At 42.5% G+C, this 19,644-nt stretch overlaps 1 protein-coding gene across 1 annotated transcript in view; it reads right to left on the bottom strand.

Moving 5' to 3' along the window:
• Nucleotides 1–13,239: 13,239 nt before the first annotated feature.
• Nucleotides 13,240–19,644, bottom strand: part of LOC126088173 (uncharacterized) — a 55,779-nt gene continuing 49,374 nt past the window's right edge. The window contains exons 3-4 of the mRNA XM_049906297.1: nucleotides 17,974–18,181; nucleotides 13,240–13,628 (exon numbers count right to left, since the gene is read on the bottom strand). Of these exons, the coding sequence (XP_049762254.1) occupies nucleotides 13,240–13,628; nucleotides 17,974–18,181 (597 nt within the window). The remainder of the gene's footprint in view (nucleotides 13,629–17,973; nucleotides 18,182–19,644) is intronic.

Genomic DNA, 19,644 nt, shown 5'->3' with positions numbered 1-19,644 from the left:
ATCGATTGGCATTTAGTTTCGGGATCGTAAGTAAAAAACCACGATTCATCGCAAGTAATAACATTTTGTAAGAAGGTGGGATCACTTTCAATGTATTCCAGGATGTCAGAACAAATCATTCTTCGGCGTTCCTTCTGTTCAATTGTGAGACACTTTGGAACCATTTTTGAACACACTTTGTTCATGTTGAAACTTTCATGAAGAATCTGTCTAACACTTTCCTTGTCAACTCCTGTTAACTCAGACACTGCTCTGATTGTTAAACGGCGATCTTGTCGAACAAGTTTACCGATTTTTTCAATGTTTGCATCAGTTTTTGCTGACAATGGTCTGCCAGTGCGAGTGTCATCACTGGTGTCTTCGCGGCCATCTTTAAATCGTTTAAACCACTCAAACACTTGTGTTCGCGATAAACAATCATCGTCGTACACTTGTTGTAACATTACAAACGTTTCACTTGCAGATTTTCCTAGTTTGAAACAAAATTTGATGTTAACACGCTGTTCTTTCTGTACACTCAACATTTTCCGACGCACAGACAAAACGTCAACTACTTAAAACAGACGCCACGGGCAGACTGAGTGCAGGAGGCAGATGAAACTCGAGCAGTAGGCGGAGCGAGAGTCACGTGACAGGCCATGCGACTTTCAGCCTTATTGCATTCGTTTTATTGTTTTACCAGTACTAGTCCGGTTTTTTTCTAGCCACACCTCGTATGATTAAAAATATCTGGACACTCCTATGTAATGCGGGTTCGTCCACTAGAAGTCTATTGAGGCGGACCCGCCAGTATAAAAGGAGGCGGAGAGTACAGAGTTGATAGCAGAGACGCAGTAACAGTAGAATGGGTCGGTCAGGATAGCAGAGTGACTTTTTAACGTGGACTAGTCACTGGATGTCACCTGAGTAACGAACGCATCGGGGGCATTGTAACATCTCTAAAGCTGTCCAACTCGACTTTTGGTGCTCTGATTGTGAAATGAAAACTCGCAGGAACAATCACAGCTGAACTAACACCAGGCAGATGCCGCCCTCCCCCCCCCCCCCCCCTGCTAGCCACGCGATCTAACGCGCTGCTTCCCGCGCGGGAAGGCGTGCAGGTCCCCGGCACCAATGCGCACGATAACCTTGGATTCAGTGTGAGGCGGCGGTGGCGTGGGTGAACTGCTGTGGCCTGTTGTGGGGTTGTGAACCACTGAGGGCTAGAGCGGGACAAAGCCTCTCCATCATTTCTAGGTCCCCAGTTCAATACACAGTTCACAATACAAGGCCAGGCAGACCTAATGTGCTGACAGACAGGGCCAGCTAACACAATAGCTATGAGCAAGGAGTTAAAAATAATGGTGTACAAAGGTTGTGCAGCTTCTGATGAGCCAGAGCTAAATGGCTCTTGAGGTGGCGTAAAGAGTGACACCACTGGATAGTAGATGACTGGCCAAGAGTGATGAATCACGTTATACCATGTGGCTACGTGGTGGAGGCATTAGGGTTTGGTGAATGCCTAGAGAACATTACCTGGCATCATATGCAATGTTGACTGTGAAGTACGGAGGTGGTGCTATGGAAGCGCTTTTTGTGGTTAGGGTTTGGTCCTCTTAATACACCTAAGAATATACTAAATCTTTAAACATGTGAACAACACATTTTACAACACTGTGTTCTATGTACAGTACAGCAACAGTTCAGGGATGAAGATTGTTGGTATCAGCAGGACAGTGCATCCTGTCGTAAATCAGCGTCTGTGAGACAATTGTTTGTGCACAATGTCATACCCGAAGTGGATTGGCCTTCCCTGAGTCACGACCTGAACCCTGTGGGACACGTTTGGAATGAGTTAGGAGGGCTATGCATGAAGCGTTCAGTGAATTCGAAAGTAAAATTCTATGTACCGACTTGACAGAAAATCCTAGGAAGTTCTGGTCTTACGTTAAATCAGTAATTGGATCGAAACAGCATATCCAGGCACTCTGGGATGATAATGGCATTGAAACAGAGGATGACACGCGTATAGCTGAAATACTATACACCTTTTTCCAAAGCTGTTTCACAGAGGAAGACCGCACTACAGTTCCATCTCTAAGTCCTCGCACGAACGAAATATGGCTACATCGAAATAAGTGCCCAAGGAAGAGAAGAGCAACTGAAATCACTCAACAGAGAAAAGTCCACTGGACCTGACGGGATACCAATTCGATTCTACACAGAGTACGCGAAAGAACTTGCCCCCCCCCCCCCCCCCCTTCTAACAGCCGTGTACCGTAAGTCTCTAGAGGAACGGAAGGTTTCAAATGATTGGAAAAGAGCTCAGGTAGTTCCAGTTTTCAAGAAGGGTCGTCGAGCAGATACGCAAAACTATAGGCCTATATGTCTGACATCGATCTGTTGTAGAATTTTAGAACATGTTTTTTGCTCGCGTATCGTGTCATTTCTGGAAACCCAGAATCTACTCTTTAGGAATCAACATGGATCCCGGAAACAGCGATCGTGTGAGGCCCAACTCGCTTTATTTGTTCATGAGACCCAGAAAATATAAGATACAGGCTCCCAGCTAGATGCCATTTTCTTTGACTTTCGGAAGGCGTTCGATATAGTTCCTCACTGTCGCCTGATAAACAGAGTAAGAGCCTACGGAATATCAGACAACCTGTGTGGCTGGATTGAAGAGTTTTTAGCAAACAGAACACAGCATGTTGTTCTCAATGGAGAGACGTCTACAGACGTTAAAGTAACCTCTGGCGTGCCACAGGGGAGTGTTATGGGACCATTTCTTTTCACAACATATATAAATGACCTAGTAGATAGTGTCGGAAGTTCCACGCGGCTCTTCGCGGATGATGCTGTAGTATACAGAGAAGTTGCAGCATTAGAAAATTGCAGCGAAATGCAGGAAGATCTGCAGCGGATAGGCACTTGGTGCAGGGAGTGGCAACTGACCCTTAACATAGACAAATATGATGTATTGCGAATACATAGAAAGAAGGATCCTTTATTGTATGATTATATGATAGCGGAACAAACACTGGTAGCAGTTACTTCTGTAAAATATCTGGGAGTATTGGGAGTATGCGTACGGAACGATTTGAAGTTGAATGATCATATAAAATTAACTGTTGGTAAGGCGGGTGCCAGGTTGAGATTTATTGGGAGAGTCCTTAGAATATGTAGTCCATCAACAAAGGATGTGGCTTACAAAACACTCGTTCGACCTATACTTGAGTATTGCTCATCAGTGTGGAATCCGTACCAGGTCGGGTTGACAGAGGAGATAGAGAAGATCCAAAGATGAGCGGCGCGTTTCGTCACAGGGTTATTTGGTAAGCGTGATAGCGTTACGGATTAGAGCGCGCACGGAGGCTTTCCGGCAGTCATTCTTCCCGCGAATCACTCGCGACTGGAACAGGTAAGGGAGATAATGACAGTGGCACGTAAAGTGCCCTTCGCCACACATCGTTGGGTGGCTTGCGGAGTATAAATGTAGATGTAGATGTAGATGTAGTTAGAATGTCAGTGGCACTCCAGACTGCAGCCTCCAACATCACTACCTTCACTGGTTTCGGCTCTTGAGGAAGAATGGGCAGCCATTCCACTGAAGACATTAAAACACCTGACAGGAAGTCTTTCTAGTAGAAGTCGTCATAAAGATGAAGGGCGGGCACCCCATATTAGTGTCTACTAATGCGTGTCTGGATACTTTTGATCAGATAGTGTGGATGGACTGGTGCACCCACTTGCTATACATTCTCAATGAAGCAAGATTACGACACGAGTTCCTATGCCAAACTTAACCATCTTTGAAACTTCTTGGCAGATTAAAACTTGCCTGCGAAAGGCAAAGGTCCCGAGTTCGAGTCTCGGTCCGGCACACAGTTTTAATCTGCCAGGAAGTTTCATATCAGCACACACTCCGCTGTAGAGTGAAAATTTCATTCTTAACCGTCTTTGTCCCCACTACAAGTCCTCGAAGTCTGTTAAGGGAATTTAGTTACACCCTGTATAATGTATCCTGTGTGCCGACTATTACTGTCAGAAAACAACAGTGCAGCCTTCATGTGCTTCATTGTCAATCTTTAATTCATGTTTTATTCGAAAATTGCTGATTTATAATCTGAAACAGAGGGTTGTTGTAGTAAAAATTGAGAAAACCAAGGGATTTATCATATAGTGCTAGAAAAAGCCATTTCCTCAACAAAGAGGTAAAATACAAAAACGCAAAGCAAAAATATATCAAACATCACTTCAATACTTTCTCAAAGTTATATAAAACGCGTTTCTGCTATTCATAAACAACTTTCACATTTATCAATAATAGGAAATTCTTGGCTTTGATCGTGATGAAGAATGCTCTATTGACTACAAAATGTACATGTAAACTGTACTTCTATCGAATGTAATTGCTTTGGTTACATGAAAGTGCAGAAATTACACCATCAGCTAACTTTTATTGCCTATAAAATGCAATTTATATTATATGAAGATATAAAATACACACTAGACTAACACTGAATGATGTGCAGTTCTAATTCTGTGCAAAAACAAACAAATAACCAAAGAGAGATCGTCGACTCCCAGTTTCTGTTACACATTTATGTATGTTTATTTCCCTATCAATACTATTGGTTGTCCTACCATTTACTATGTCGTTTATCTAGTGTACCAAAACTACCAAACCATAGTTTTGGCAGAGCCAAAGTCTATATACAAGCAAATGGTAGTGTATACTGTCAAACTGTCTCCGAAAGCACATTTGCTTGTGTTCGATTTCATTCGCTCTGGTGTAATCCAGGCTTTGCAGACTTTGCAAGCAGGAAGTCATGCAGCTCACTTGTGCATGCAGCGCTACCGCATTGAAACCACTTCTCGTAGCATTAGGTACCTTCGACAGAGACATTATGGTAAGGCTGCATATAGGAGATCTAGAATCATAAAAAAAGACAGTTACCACTGAGAGGAAAGTCAGAAAACCTACTAGATCAGTGGTTCCCTTTCTTTCAGAGACCATTACCTCTGAGTGTAGTCATATAATTAGATGGTCATTAGTATATGCTGCCACCTCTGGTTTGGGTTCAAGTGGAATTTTATGTAGCCATGTGTGCATCAACAGCATAAGATGGCATATTTTAGAACCACATTGAATCAGTTACATAAAATTCCACCTGAACCATCTGAACAATCATCATAACCATAGTTTCAGACAGTGGATATATCCCTCACATGATTGATAAACTATCACAAAAAATCCAAAAAATATCAGACAACAAAGACTCAGATCAGACACATATCCAATTAACACAAAAGATACCAGAAAACTGCAGAAAATATGAATGACTTCCTTTTTTAGGGAGCAAATGCTACAAAATAAGTAATCTGTATAAAAACAGAAACCTAATTATAAGCTTCCACAGAAGCCAGAAACTTCAGCACCTAGCCATTCATAACTTAAGGAATTACAGTCTCCCATAGGAAAGATTTGGTACATTTATAAACTCAGTTGGGAGAAGCTTCAAGATTAGCTTCACAGAACATTTAGATGTCATAAGTTTGAACAACCCATCAAAATCTGCATTTGCAATGCATACAACTCTCAATAGACATGAAGTAAAAACCATTGAAGGCTACATCCAGAAATTTCATTATGCTGAGACAGGTAGCCTTATGAACCTACTCAAATAAATAAATAAATATATATATATATATATATATATTTATTTATTTATCACCACATCATCTCCTCAATAAACAGACAAATATAGCCAATGTAGGCTTTCTACACAATTTCAACCACTTACTTTCCAATTTAAAACATAAACGCCACTACTTTTGACAACAACATGCAGTCAGTAATTCAATACAAACAGTATAATGAAATATAGCAGCCTTTTCAGTCACACATTAATACGATTGTTAAATTAATTTAAGCCTTCAACTAGCCATTACATGTTAATATAGTTTATGCTGTTGCAATATTTATTTCTCATCACTTATTTTGTTCCCTGTGTATATCACAATATTTACATATTATTATTTAAGTAACACTTCCTGAAAAAATGGTTGCTACATCTATTGACTTTATTTGTAACTAATCCTCATTGAATGTTAAATGCATGTAATGTAACATTTATTCTTCGTAAATTTTGCACTGTTCAATCAATGTATCTGTGTGAGAAAATTTCTTTTGCACAGTTGTATTTGTGATACTACCATCTGTGTGTTCATTTTCCTTACGTAAACTTCAACAGATGTGTAACTTGATGCCAACAGCCGTCTGAAGCTGAACTTGCCGGTTCGAACAGGTTATGGCGCGATTTACGTAAGTAAATCATGGCTGGTTGCTGTCTTCTTCTTGAAAAGAAACGATGTATACTAACCAACATCCGATATACAACATCGCTATTGGGCCTATACCAAATCTAAAACGAAATGTTCCAGAAAGTGTCTGTACCGGTTGCAAGAGTAAACAGTCGAACTTAATAGAAAAACTATACATGCTACGTCGCAGGACAAAATAGTGTTGGTAAAATTTACGTCGTTCATATGTCAGGCTCCGCCTGCTGGCAGTTGCCTTGCGGACTCAGATTCGTTCTGGAACATTTGATTTCAGGTCTAGTATAACAGCAGTGTTGCATATCGTAGAGTGTATGTTGGTAAGGTATTTTGTTTCAGATCTACAGATCTGAGAACAGTTTAGGTGAAGTGAAATCGGTTCATTTAATTTAAAAAAAATTGAAGCTTTCTAGACGAACAACGAAATCTGTTTTATAGATAGCTGTAAGACAAGTGCTCGTGTATGTCGCTGCCTCGATAATTGCCTCCCTGCCCCCCCCCCCCCCCCCCCTTGCCCACACACACACATCTGTGAAGCGAGTTAATGAAAGGAAATGTATGACTTTGCCTTAGGGTGGAATGTACGCAAGCGGTGACCGCAGCTAGCTGATAGCATGCTGTGTGAAAGCGGATTTACCGTGCGGTAATTACTCGCTGAAATACGACGTTTATTACGGAGCGTCGTGAAGTGGGTGCTTTAGGACTGTGCCTGGCAGCATGCGCAAGTGATGCGGACTTCTACAAGCGGGGTACATAGACTCACTACTCTCGACCTCGTGATCAATTCTGAGAATGTCCGCAGCTCGTGGTCGTGCGGTAGCGTTCTCGCTTCCCACGCCCGGGTTTGATTCCCGGCGGGGTCAGGGATTTTCTCTGCCTCGTGATGACTGGGTGTTGTGTGACGTCCTTAGGTTAGTTAGGTTTAAGTAGTTCTAAGTTCTAGGGGACTGATGACCATAGACGTTAAGTCCCATAGTGCTCAGAGCCATTTGAATTCTGAGAATTCTCTTCAGATCGGCTTGCGGAATTTACGATTTTCTGATGAGGTCAGAATACACCGATGAGCCGAAACATTGTGACCGCTGATCAGCGCGACATCGAACGCCACCTAGTGGCGTTGTGGCTCTTTTACGTGGCAAGGAAAGTATAGAGGAGGAGCAGAGGAGAATGAGAAATCCGTTAACGTAAACGACTTTTTAACAAAGGGCGGATTGTCGTAGTACGGCGCCTGGGAACGAGGATCTGGAAAACGGCGAAGGCGGTCGGCCGTTCGTGTGTTACAATTGCGATCATATGTGGAAAGTATTTGAAGGACCGTGAAACCACAGGTAGGCCAATGCTGAGCAATTGCTTTGTTTCGGGGGCCACTATGTGGAAGCGGAGGTTAGCGGACGGCCTCACGGTTTGAAATGATTGCATTCGCGTTTGAGAAAAAGTATAAACTGTACCATAGAAACAATAACTATAAATAAAATAATGATGTTTTTTTTAATTAATTTATACACGGTCGTTTTGCCTTCAGTAACAATTTTTCTGTGTTTTATTAAATCACACGATGCATTTCGAAACTTGTGGACCCATCTTCAGATAAAAATCGTCTTAATATATGATTTAGATTTGCTCTTGACTGAGGTGAAATTCATTTTCCTGTTAAGAGAAAGTTAGATGTTAGATTTCGAATTTCGTGAATCGTGTGCTGAAATGTGTGAGAAACAATTTCTCCAGGCGTATTTTATGACGAAATAAATCGCGGGTGAACAGCCTGATGATGGCAACGTGGCAACGTGGTCGATTGCCGAAATAGTGTGTCCTATGCACACTCATACCAGGCTATTCACCCAAGATTTATTTCGTCAGTGAATAATGTATCCAACAAACAAGGAAGGCCATTTTTTTTAACCTTTTGAGATGACGGCAGTATTAATAAACCAAAGTGTGCTGACCTCAAAAGATTAAAAATGTTCTTCCTTGTTTGTTCGCTAAGGTTTCCACCGTTTTTTCCACTGTTCCTCACATATTTCCGCACTCGATTCACGAAATACGACACTTAAAATTTAACTTTCTAGTAACAGGAAAATTCATTTCATCTCAGATAAGAGCAAATCTAAATTATGTACCAGAAGATTTGCACCTGAATATAATAGGAAGGTAGCTCAGGAGTCGAGGGATGAAAGGGAAGCAGCGCTTGAGAAGAGACAGCCTATCCCTGATGTTATAAAATCTGCACATTGAACAAGAAGTACAGGAATCCAAAGGAAAATTTGGAATAGGAAATCAAGTTTAGAGAAAAGGAATAAAAACTTGTGGTTTGCTGATGACATTGTAACCTAGTCAGAGGCAGCAAAGGACTTGCAAGAGCAGTTGAACGGGATGGACATTGTTTTGATGGGAAGACGTAAGACGGACATCAACAAAAGCAAAACAAGCATTATGAAACACAACCGAATTCAATCAGGTGATGCTAAGAAAATTATATTAGGAAACGAGACACTTAAAGCAGTAGATGAGTTTTGCTGTTTGGATAGCAAAATAAATGATGACGGGCGAAGTAGAGAGGGTATAAAACGTAGACTGGCAATGGCAAGGAAAGCGTTTCTGAAGAAGAGAAATTTGTTAACATCGGGTATGTGGTGTTACAGAAGAATGTTTAAGATTAGATGGGTAGATCACGTAACTGATGTGGAGGTACTGAATAGAATTGGAGAGACCAGAAATTTTTGACAGAACTTGTCCAAAAGAAGGGATCTGTTGGTAGGATGCATTTTGAGACATCACCAATTTAGTATTGGAGGGGAGCCTGGGGGAAAAAATTGTAGAGGGAGACCAAGACATGAATACAGTAATGAGATTCAGAAGAATTTAGGCAGTGATCGTCAAACTTTTTTGCGTAAGAGTCAATATTGACATTGTAGGGCTACACCTGAGGCCGCGTAGGAAAAGGAGGGGGGAGGCTGGCAGAAAGTCACCACTCAAAGAGAAATTTAGCTTTCACCAACCATGGCAATTACGAGGGCTGTTCAATAAAGAATGATCATAATTTTTTTGACAACATACCTATACTCATCCTCATAATTTTGATGGTCAAAAAAATGGTTCAAATGGCTCTGAGCACTATGCGACTCAACTGCTGTGGTCATAAGTCCCCCAGAACTTAGAACTACTTAAACCTAACTAACCTAAGAACATCACACACATCCATGCCCGAGGCAGGATTCGAACCTGCGACCGTAGCGGTCGTGCGGTTCCAGACTGTAGCGCCTTTAACCGCTCGGCCACTCCGGCCGGCCTTTGATGGTCCTTCTCAAGGTAGTCTCTCATAATGCGATGCACTTGTCCAAGCATTTCTGCCAGTCTTCAAATACATGCTGTAAACCATGTTTTGAGAGGTCCTTCAAAATTGCCTCCGCGTCCTTCACCATTGCTTTTGATGGTTGATAATGCCTCCCACGAAAGCGTTTCTTCATGCTAGGGAATAGAATAAAGACACACGGGGCTAAATCCGGACTAAAGGGAGGGTGAGGGATGCACATCACGTTGATTTTTGCAAGATATTCAGCAACAACATTGGCAATATGCGGCTGCGCATTATCGTGGTGCAGAATCCAGCCTGCTTCACGGGAACGTGGTCTTTTGTGCCTGATATGGATTTGCAATGTTTTCAGGACACCCCTGTAGTATTGTCCAGTTACTGATGTGTATGCAGGTACAACATGCTGATAAACCATTCCATGAATATCAAAGAATGAGATGACCATAACTTTCCTAGCAGAAGCAACCACTTTTGCTTTCTTGGTGATTGGCGATGAAGGAGATTTCCGCACTGAGCTTTGCTGTTTGCTCTCAGAATCAAAATGATGTAGCCAAGTTTCATCTGCAGTGATTACATTTGAAAGAAACTCCGGATTTTCCTCTAACACCAACTTTAACAGCATGCAGATCTGCACACGAATATCCTTTTGTTCGGGAATAAACAGTCTTGGAACGCATCGAGCACAAACACGTGTCATGTGTAATTTTTCTGTCGCCAACGTATGGGTGGCACCCAATGAAATGTTCATTATTTCAGAAAGTGATCTTAAGGTAATTCGTCGATCCTCTCTCACAATGGCAGCAACAGTGTTGATGTTTTCTTCCGTAAGAGCAGTAACTGGAGCACCGGGCCCACCTTCCATTGAAATTGATTGTCTCCCCCCTTTAAACATTTTAAACCACCTTCGAGCTGTGCTGTAGGGAAGAACACTCAATAGGCCTCCTGTAATATTGTATAGGCTTCAGCTGTAGATTTGTTGAGACGTAAGCAGAATTTCAAAGACTTTATTGTTCCTCGCGTGTTACCTTCATTGCAGCGGTAGGCGATACTGAACATGTCTCTCCTTGCCTGCCTCTCAGAGGCGGGAACCAGGAGTCCCAAAATGAAACTACAGTGGCGTGTTTGTTGCACATTAAGCTAACAGAATATATTAAATTTTAAACGCGAGAAATTATGACAATGAAAATTATGATCATTCTTTATTGAACAGCCCTAGTAATAGACGCTTACTACTTTACACATATTGAATCTACGTATTATAATACGTAGCACACCAATTTTTTTTTAAAAGAAACAGGTAGTAATACATTGCAACTACACGAATTTCTTGAAGGCTTACGTAGCGACCAGTTTTCCGTATCTGTGAGGGTACTGTGGCCATGCCATCGCATCAGAATCCCATTTCCAGGCAAATTTTCTATGCGTCTTCACACCCTAATATCTGAGACAAGACCAGGCGGCTGCAATAGAACGCTTCCAGTCGGACTTTTGTATTAGGCTAAATACAAAAGAACAGAGAAGGTTTTAAATAATGTAAATTAATTTAAAATTGTCACAAAGGGATAAAATGCGGATGATAGCTTTGAATGTAACAGTTTAAAGTCAGCTTTATCTGCTATGTTATGCGTGTTTTTGGTACTACCTAACTCTTGTTGGGGTGAAAACTTTAGCCACATTTCCCGACGTGTAGTGTGGCCATTTTTCCCGATCGGACGCCATGTCGGCGTTAGTGATCCACAGGAGAAACTATCAAACTGAAATAAATAAAATGAAGTACATTTGTTGGCCAAAACACACTGACATTGTAAAAAATTAATACTTTCTAAACAAGTGAGGATCTTAGTAACTGCATTACATCCTGAATGATTTAACAGTTTCGTGTTCGTCCACTAATTTTAATTCCTTCTGTGTCTAATAGCTTGCAAACGTGATACTCGATTGTGACAACTTCACAATTAACATTGTTGGTTAACAGAGCAGAATATTAGTTGTGTAGGCAAGCTTTGTGTACTAAGTAAAAACAAATTCTACCTTAGTTCTCATGACAACATGACTGCCCACAGATTTAATACGGCACGTTAGCTTGCTCAATTTCCAGCGATATTGAAAGCGTTGTATAGTTCAATTCTTTTATCTTGGCGGTTCGCGCATGCCAGCTCAGACGCGAGAGATTGCTACGTTGCCAGTTGTACGTGCCAACAGAAGCAGCGCCATAGTATAGTTCGCAAACTTACGTTTAAGGGGGAGGGCGCAGTTTATGTAGTAAAGCCACCGCGGCCACATTAACCCTTTCGCTGCTACAGAGACGTGCTCCCCGCATTCCGCGCTGTGCGCGATTTTGTCATCTCTGCACTGCTCGCCTGTCCAGACCCATGGTGTTTCGACTGCTTTGACACACTTTATCATTCGATTTCACGAAAACTATTTGGCCCAAAAAATTTGATTTTTACACATCTTGACTGATACCTTCCCCCCATAAATGAATTTTGGTTCGATGTTCAACGCAGTTATTGTGCAGCATTAGATGTAGTAAACCATTGCTCGAAATTTTGAAGAGTGTGCAGAGGTAAAAGTCCATGTTGTGGTCTTCAGTCCTGAGACTGGTTTGATGCAGCTCTCTATGCTACCCTAGCCTGTGTAAGCTTCATCTCCCAGTACTTACTGCAACCTACATCGGTCTGAATCTGCCTAGTGTATTCATCTCTTGGTCTCCCTCTACGATTTTTACCCTCCACGCTGCCCTCCAATGCTAAATTTGTGATCCTTTGATGCCTCAGAACATGCCCTACTAACCGGTCCTAAGTCCATAGTGTATACTTTCCGTATGGTCCATTTTAGTTCCCATTAGAAATTTCAAAAAATTACATTCGAACTAATAAAACTCATGAAGTAAGACACTTCGACGTTTTTAAATAAAGAAAATATTAAGCACCGGGCACGGTTTGAGCTCAGAACCGTTCACTTAGCAGCCAAACACTAACCATTACGCTAACTCAGCTTGTCGTTCAATAGTTCTCCTGGAGGACTAAAATATTACGGAAAATACTGTTGGTATGAATTACGTTTCGTCGAAGTACAATAGGAAATAAACAATTACAACTGTTCTTTATTGCGAAAAAGCTGTTTGTATCACTCATAACAGCTTTCCTTCCTATCGCCTGAATTAGGAGGCTTATTGCCTGTTTGGTTTAATTAATTAATAGAATACCAAGCAATTGGTATAAAGAACGTTTTTCCAAACTTTCTATAAAAGAAAGTCTGCTATCAAGACATTGCTTTTGTTGAATTACTTTATTTATGACTGAACGTTTCTAAGACTGAAGACAGTCGTCCATGCTCTGCACTGCAGTCGAGCTCTGGCAACGTCGTTCTTTATTCATTGGGTGACTGTTTTGTGACGTCAGATGCACAGAACGAACCTAAACTCGGCCGCCGTCGTAAATGAGGCGCACTTTAGTATGCCATTACTCCAGTAATACGAGTGAAAGAAGTGTACACATAGATGCCAGTATTTTGTTTTATTTTACCAATAAATAACTTAAAATAAATTCTGTGGACTACATACATTAAGCAAATGTTTTGAATTACGGGAAGATATCTGGCGGTGATCACTGCTGCGGCAATGAGATGAACTGCTCCGCGTGCAATGAATCCGTGGACTCAGCTGTGGACAATGGCGGCTGCTCCTCTGAAGCCGTTGGAGTCGGGAGTCTGGCGAATGAGGCGCGGCTGGAGGACGAAGACTGCGAAGGGACGGTCGCCGGAGCCTCCCTGAAGAAGCGGCCCACGAGCGGCGCCCGCGACAGCAGCCAGAACGCTGCTCCCACCTGGAAGGCGGCCAGCGCCGTGGTGGCGCGAGCTCCCAGCCGCAGCGCCTGGCGCAAGTGGCCCGCAGGGTGCGCAGATGTCGGGCTGGCGATGGTGGTCGTCGTCGTCGTCGACGTCGTCTGGGTCCGTGCAGCAGAAGATGACGCCTCCGTCGCAGCTGTCTCCGCGCCTGAAAAAGGAGACACACCGAGTCACGCGAAAGCCGTCAATCAGCGTCCTCGCAATTTTTCCACTGCCAAGACGGCTGCATTTTGAACAACTTTGGAAGCAAACATTGTGTAAGACGTCATGGTCTCCTGCCCTTCATTGCTTACATATTCCGCCCTCACAATCATATTCCGCAAATCAAGACGCTTCATTCGAACCCAAACACGATAAGATAAAGTCAATGTTGTACGAATTCCACACACACACACACACACACACACACACACACACACACACACACACACACACACACACACACACACACACATTCTAGACAACGGTCACAGGAGCTTTAGTTCACAGGAGGCCAGTCCCAACCCATCTATGTCGGCTGGTGCACGCTTGTGGAGCAGACAGCGTTCGCCCAAGGGAAAGGAGGAACAACCCCATGTTCAGCTTCAAAGCAAATTCCTTTACATTGCGTGGGAGCGGCCAGCCTACACATTCTTTACACATCGCATGCAGTTTCAGAGATTTTCAAAGGGAGACAGCAAACGCCAAACGCCGATACTACAGATTTCCGGATTGGTCGCCTTGAACGAAAGGCCATTCTCCGGTTTTAGAAGAGCAATGGTGGTGGGCAGACGACATTTCTGATACCTTGAGCTGAAGGAGTAATGGAAGAGACCGAAAGATGTAGCTCTTCTTGTCTGGCGTGGAGAGGGACCGTTCCGTTGTCGCTCTTGGAGCGAGAACACGGAGCGAGAGCGTGTGCGCTCGTACGTGTACTCAAAGAGCGAGGAACAAGTCTCTCCTCAGTACTTCACTGGGAGAGCACCTCTGTCGAGAGTCAATCGGAGTGCGACTCTATATCGAGTCCTTGCGATTAAGTGTTATTCACTGTGTTGGCCGCCACACTCATTTTGCGGTGTGAACGGACAGTTCTAGTTAAACGCCTGCGAGCGAATTTTAAGTGGCATCGCGGTGGCCTGGTACACCGGTCAGATAACCAGTCCAATAGTTAGACTAGGGGCGAATAGGAGTCCTCGATTTCATCAAGGCGTAGGGGGAGTGGTTGGCGAAGGTCAATCCAGATAGAACTAGAGTTACCTTATTTGTCAGCAGCGAACTGCGCAAACAGTCATCACAGCTCATGGTATTGTTCTGTTACAGCTCTTGCGAGCCCCATATTTCGTCCACAACAGTACAGTTCACTGCATTTCATACGTGACAGCCTCAACTGTACCTAGCAACATTCTAAAGGAGAATTATTCAAGTTGAGTAGGCACGGCTTTCAGCCATTCTGCTAAGTCAATAACAAACTTTGTATTGAAATTTCATTAGCGAATCGTACCCTTAAGAGGTAACTTCACATTCCGGAAAAAAAACCCCACCCAGAAATAACTTGCTCAGTTCATAACTGAAAGTTCTATTGCGATTCCTCAGAACTTTCGCAAAAATAAATAATTTATTAGTTTCATGTTTTTCTTACACTAACTAGCACTAATCCAGTACCCAAGTATCCCACTAGTTGCGTAAGAAATTGTGTCATTTCCTTACAGCGGACGACTCCAGAAGATATTTATTGCTGAAAGTTTTTCCAGGCATTTCTCTTTAGAACGTTAGGAGCGTCCGTCTGCCTTCTGTAGCAGTGTCGGGGGGGGGTGGAAATCACATCTTGCAGGAGCCACAGGGTAAAAGGTACATGTTAGATTAATCCGTTGCAGAGAATGACGGAATAACAATCCACACGCTCACAATTGTTTTGGCCGTTTCAGCCCGTTTTGTTTTGTGTACTGGGGAGAGAGGAAAAATAGAGAACTTTGCAAAGTGCCAAAGGTATTGTACATGAAGTGACAAGTATATAGAATAATTACTTTAATATGACTCATCAATTCGAAAGTTAATAGCTGGCAAGTGATTAAGCAGAGCATTTAATAATGCACGTTGTCTCTTTTCATGTCTACCCAATATTGAACTAGGGAAGTATCCTGAATAGGAATGCGTCGAGGTCCAGATACATGACATTGATTATACCTCTGATGCATGCAGCTCCTAAGCTCCTACATGCCTGCAAATCATACAGGAAGTCCTACAGATCAGCAGCTACGCTGCGCCCGCAACTTAGTAGAGCATACCCACCTATGCCGAGCTAACATACACAGCAACAACATCGGCAAGTCCTTGCCAATCAGCAACATTCACTTTGGATATGCCAGCTGCTATTAAACCCGACCAGCTCTTACATAACGCACAAACCGCGAACACTGCCCGACGATGTTAATGCGATATATTACCTATCTGACACTAAATGATGAACCCAACTGTTACAGGAATGCTGATGCTCACCGAGAAGCCAGTACCGGTACCTAGTTGCACCCGCCGAGTAACACCACCCCACATCAAAGGTATCGGCCTGCATGGTAACGACTGAGGCGCTTCAGTCTGGAACCGCGCGCCCGCTACGGTCGCAGGTTCGAATCCTGCCTCGGGCATGGCTGTGTGTGATGTCCTTAGGTTAGTTAGGTTTAAGTAGTTCTAAGTTGTAGGGGGGGCGGGGGGAGACATGACCTCAGAAGGTAGGTCCCATAGTTCTCAGAGCCATTTAAACCTACTCCCTTTGCATGACATGTCGCAGGCAGCAAGCAAACCGCTGCTGCACTTACAACCCGCCGCAACTGTCTTAGAGGGCTCGCTCTCTCGCCTTGGCGCTTTTTCCTCTGTTCTTTAAACAGTTATCCTTTGTTCAACTTTCGACCCAGTTTATCTCCAGATAAGGAAGTATTAATAGTCAACCATAACTAGACAGGTTGAAACGTAACCTTATCCATATCTTGCTAGACGTCACTTACAAGAGGCCACAACGTTTGGAACGCGGATTTGCTCCGAACTTCGTCCACTGGTAGTACTCCATGAAGACAACAAAATGCGTTAGCAGTAGCGCGTACTTCTTAAGCGTTATTGAGAAAAATCGCAAAATAATTTCGGCCGTCAGTTACATATATACCCGTGCGTGGCCATTTCTATCACAAAGCGGCGGCTGCCGAATTGATGCCGGCACGGTAGCTCAGTGTTCTGTCAGATGGGCGCTAGTCCTTTGTAATAAAAATTTTAAGGAAAGAACCATGAACTTGAATAGGTGTCCTGTGACAACCGCCCAGACCAAACGCAACAAACGATACGGAACAAAAAAGTTGTTAGCATTCAAGCCCCGTAATCGCTGGATCGAATCCCGTTCGTCAGTTTTTTTATTTTCAAGTCATTTTCTTTATTACTTATGTTATAATTAATATAATGAAAAAATACATGTAATCGGACGAACCTTTAATAAATTTACAATTTCATTTGGCGGTCTACAAATTTTTATTATCACCATGTTTTTGACTATCGACTAGGAAACGACCAAACGCATAAAATAGATTCAACAATTGCTATGTTTCCGCATACGCAAGGTCTTGCGAGGTTTCCGTGGGAAAACAAACCTTGGTAATATTTTCAAAAACCTCTTTTTCAGCCGATAATTGGAAGCAAACCATGCATAAAGCAGTATTTCCTTAAATATGGGTGGTGATAATTGGCAATGTAATATGAAGTCTTCACGAGAAGCAATTTCGCTTTGTCTTTCGATTAATTACGAACAATTTTGAAGACACGGGCAAGCATACATTTTCAGTATTACTTTATGCGTTTGGTTGTTTAGTAGTCGATAGTTATGAATATCATTAGTGACAATAAAAGTTTGTGGACTGCCAAATAACATTGTAAATTCAATATAAGTTCATCTGATTACACGTATTTTTCCCATTATATCAATTGTAATTTAAATAGTGAAGAAAATGTGTTGAAAGTAGGACAGGTATATATTTCACGACCTAAATTCCCTTACAATTTTCTCAATAACGGTTGAGAAGTACGCGCTACTGCTTACACATTTTGTCGTCCTCATGGAGTACTACCAGTGAACGAAGTTTACAGTAAATCCGCCGTCCAAGCGTTATGGTCTACCCTTGTTAGTGAAAACCAATATATGAGAGACGGTATTAGATCTTTTGCGTTGGCCATCATGTCGGTGTGGGCGTGGATGGGATCCACGCTACAAACAAATTTAAAAAATCTTCAGTGTCCGAATTGGCTGCTAGGTGGAATATAAATATTTTTAGACTATGGGCTCTTTGGAGGGGAAAAAAAAGAACAGGTAATTCAAGCTTTTGCAGTATTTGCACAGAATACAACATTTCTTCCAGAATAAATACGTCTTCCATGAATTTGTGGAATATGAGTAGATAAATAGGAAGTCTCAAGTCGGTCTTCTCTTGTTTCATTGGATATTAACTGTTACCGCTAACAACTCAGCACGTTTAACTCACCAGAGGCTGCTTCAGCTTCTGCGCAGCTCAGTTGGTTCTCCAGTTTGTCCATCCAGCTGTCCACGATCTTGATCACACTGTTGTATTTCTTGATTATCGTTTTAGCAACCCTGTTAAGTTTCTTCCTGCCGATTTCGCTTATCGGTTCGGTTTTATGTAGTGCGGGGCGCACTATCTTCGTTATGTGTTGTGTGATAGCCTCGTACAGCTGAAAAGGAGAAAGATTTGTTATGCGGTTTTGATATAATCATTTCGGAGTTTACATTTATTAACCCTTACCTTTTCCGGCGACTCCCGCACTGCGGGAAATTTCTTCTCTATTACTACCACGCCTTCGCTAACTGCTTTGTCTGCGTACCGAATAATTGGCTGCAAGCTGCTCAGTTTGCGTTCTCCAAGTTGGAGAACCGAAGCAACAACTTTTTCGGTCAAGTTAAGTGACCAGGTGATAATGCTGGCCTTTTGCTTTACAGAGCAATACGCATCTCTGCTCTTCTGCATAGCGATTACCACCGTTGGCCAGTGTTTCAGCAGCTCAACCATTTTGTATGTCTGCTGTGGCGCCTCCCCAGCTGCAGAAAGCTGGGCCGGTGCAATAGCAGGTGCTGCTGGAACAGAGCTCTCACACTGGACTGCCTTGCCTTCTTCAGACTTCATATCGGTTGATTCGCACATGTTGGGTTGCTAAAACTAATTGAAACACACAATTACCGCTCACATATTACAAAAATCAGTTACTTATAGTCACCACTATTAAACTCTGCAATGAGAGCTGCGAACTTTCACATACCAGGCTGTTAAGGAACCGGTGATCACCACAAGACTACGTTCAGATTTGCCTCAGGCGGGAATTTATAGCATTGAGGCGCTCGTCATTGTGCGTTCAACGGTAGAGGGCGTGACTGTCTGTCTTGTCTCACTGTTACCAACATTACCGTTAGCTCTTTCATGCGCACATATATTTTCAAAACAAGAAGCAATATTTATTCAGCATCTACATGCTTATAGGTGGATTCATCTAAATACAATATTTCAGTAGTATAATCCGCCCAACAAACTGTGCTGTGTGTAGCGATGTAGTGCCAATCGCCCAACAAAAGTTCGTCTTTCGCCACTGCGCACGGGACTAAATGCTGTTCTAATACACACGACAGGGTGCGAGACGGATAAAATTTTAAAGAAAGAGTTTCTGGAGAAAATTAAAGATTGCAGATGTTTGTGGAACACATCATGCGAGAAGTATAGCAATATTTATGCAACAAATGAAGCACTTTTTTTTTCATTTTGCGTAAGGTTTCGTGTGGCACATAGAGAGGAGAAAAGTCCTCAGCCTTGTGTATTTAAGTTTATAGGTTTTATTTGCGATATTTAACGGAAATGAAATCTAAAAACCGAATCACTGATAGATTAGATCTTAGCCGATACATATCGGAAATAAGACCGAAATACAGACAGTTGGTGGACCATTATTCATGAAACATACTAGCTTCATTGTTAGAAATGTTACAAAAGTCCAGGCTATATCCACACAGTGTAGGACTATTTTTACAGTTCTAACAGCTGTTAAATGCTTCATTTCTTATATGTCTGTTCCTGTATTTATTAGACGATCTGCGCTGATACTGCTGATGCCTTTCTTCTTCTAATTCGAAACTTATTTGTTAAACTTAC

Source organism: Schistocerca cancellata, chromosome 6 (genome assembly GCF_023864275.1).
Source record: "Schistocerca cancellata isolate TAMUIC-IGC-003103 chromosome 6, iqSchCanc2.1, whole genome shotgun sequence".
In the NCBI taxonomy this organism is placed as follows: domain Eukaryota; kingdom Metazoa; phylum Arthropoda; class Insecta; order Orthoptera; family Acrididae; genus Schistocerca; species Schistocerca cancellata.
This window is presented reverse-complemented; position numbering and strand designations above follow the sequence as displayed.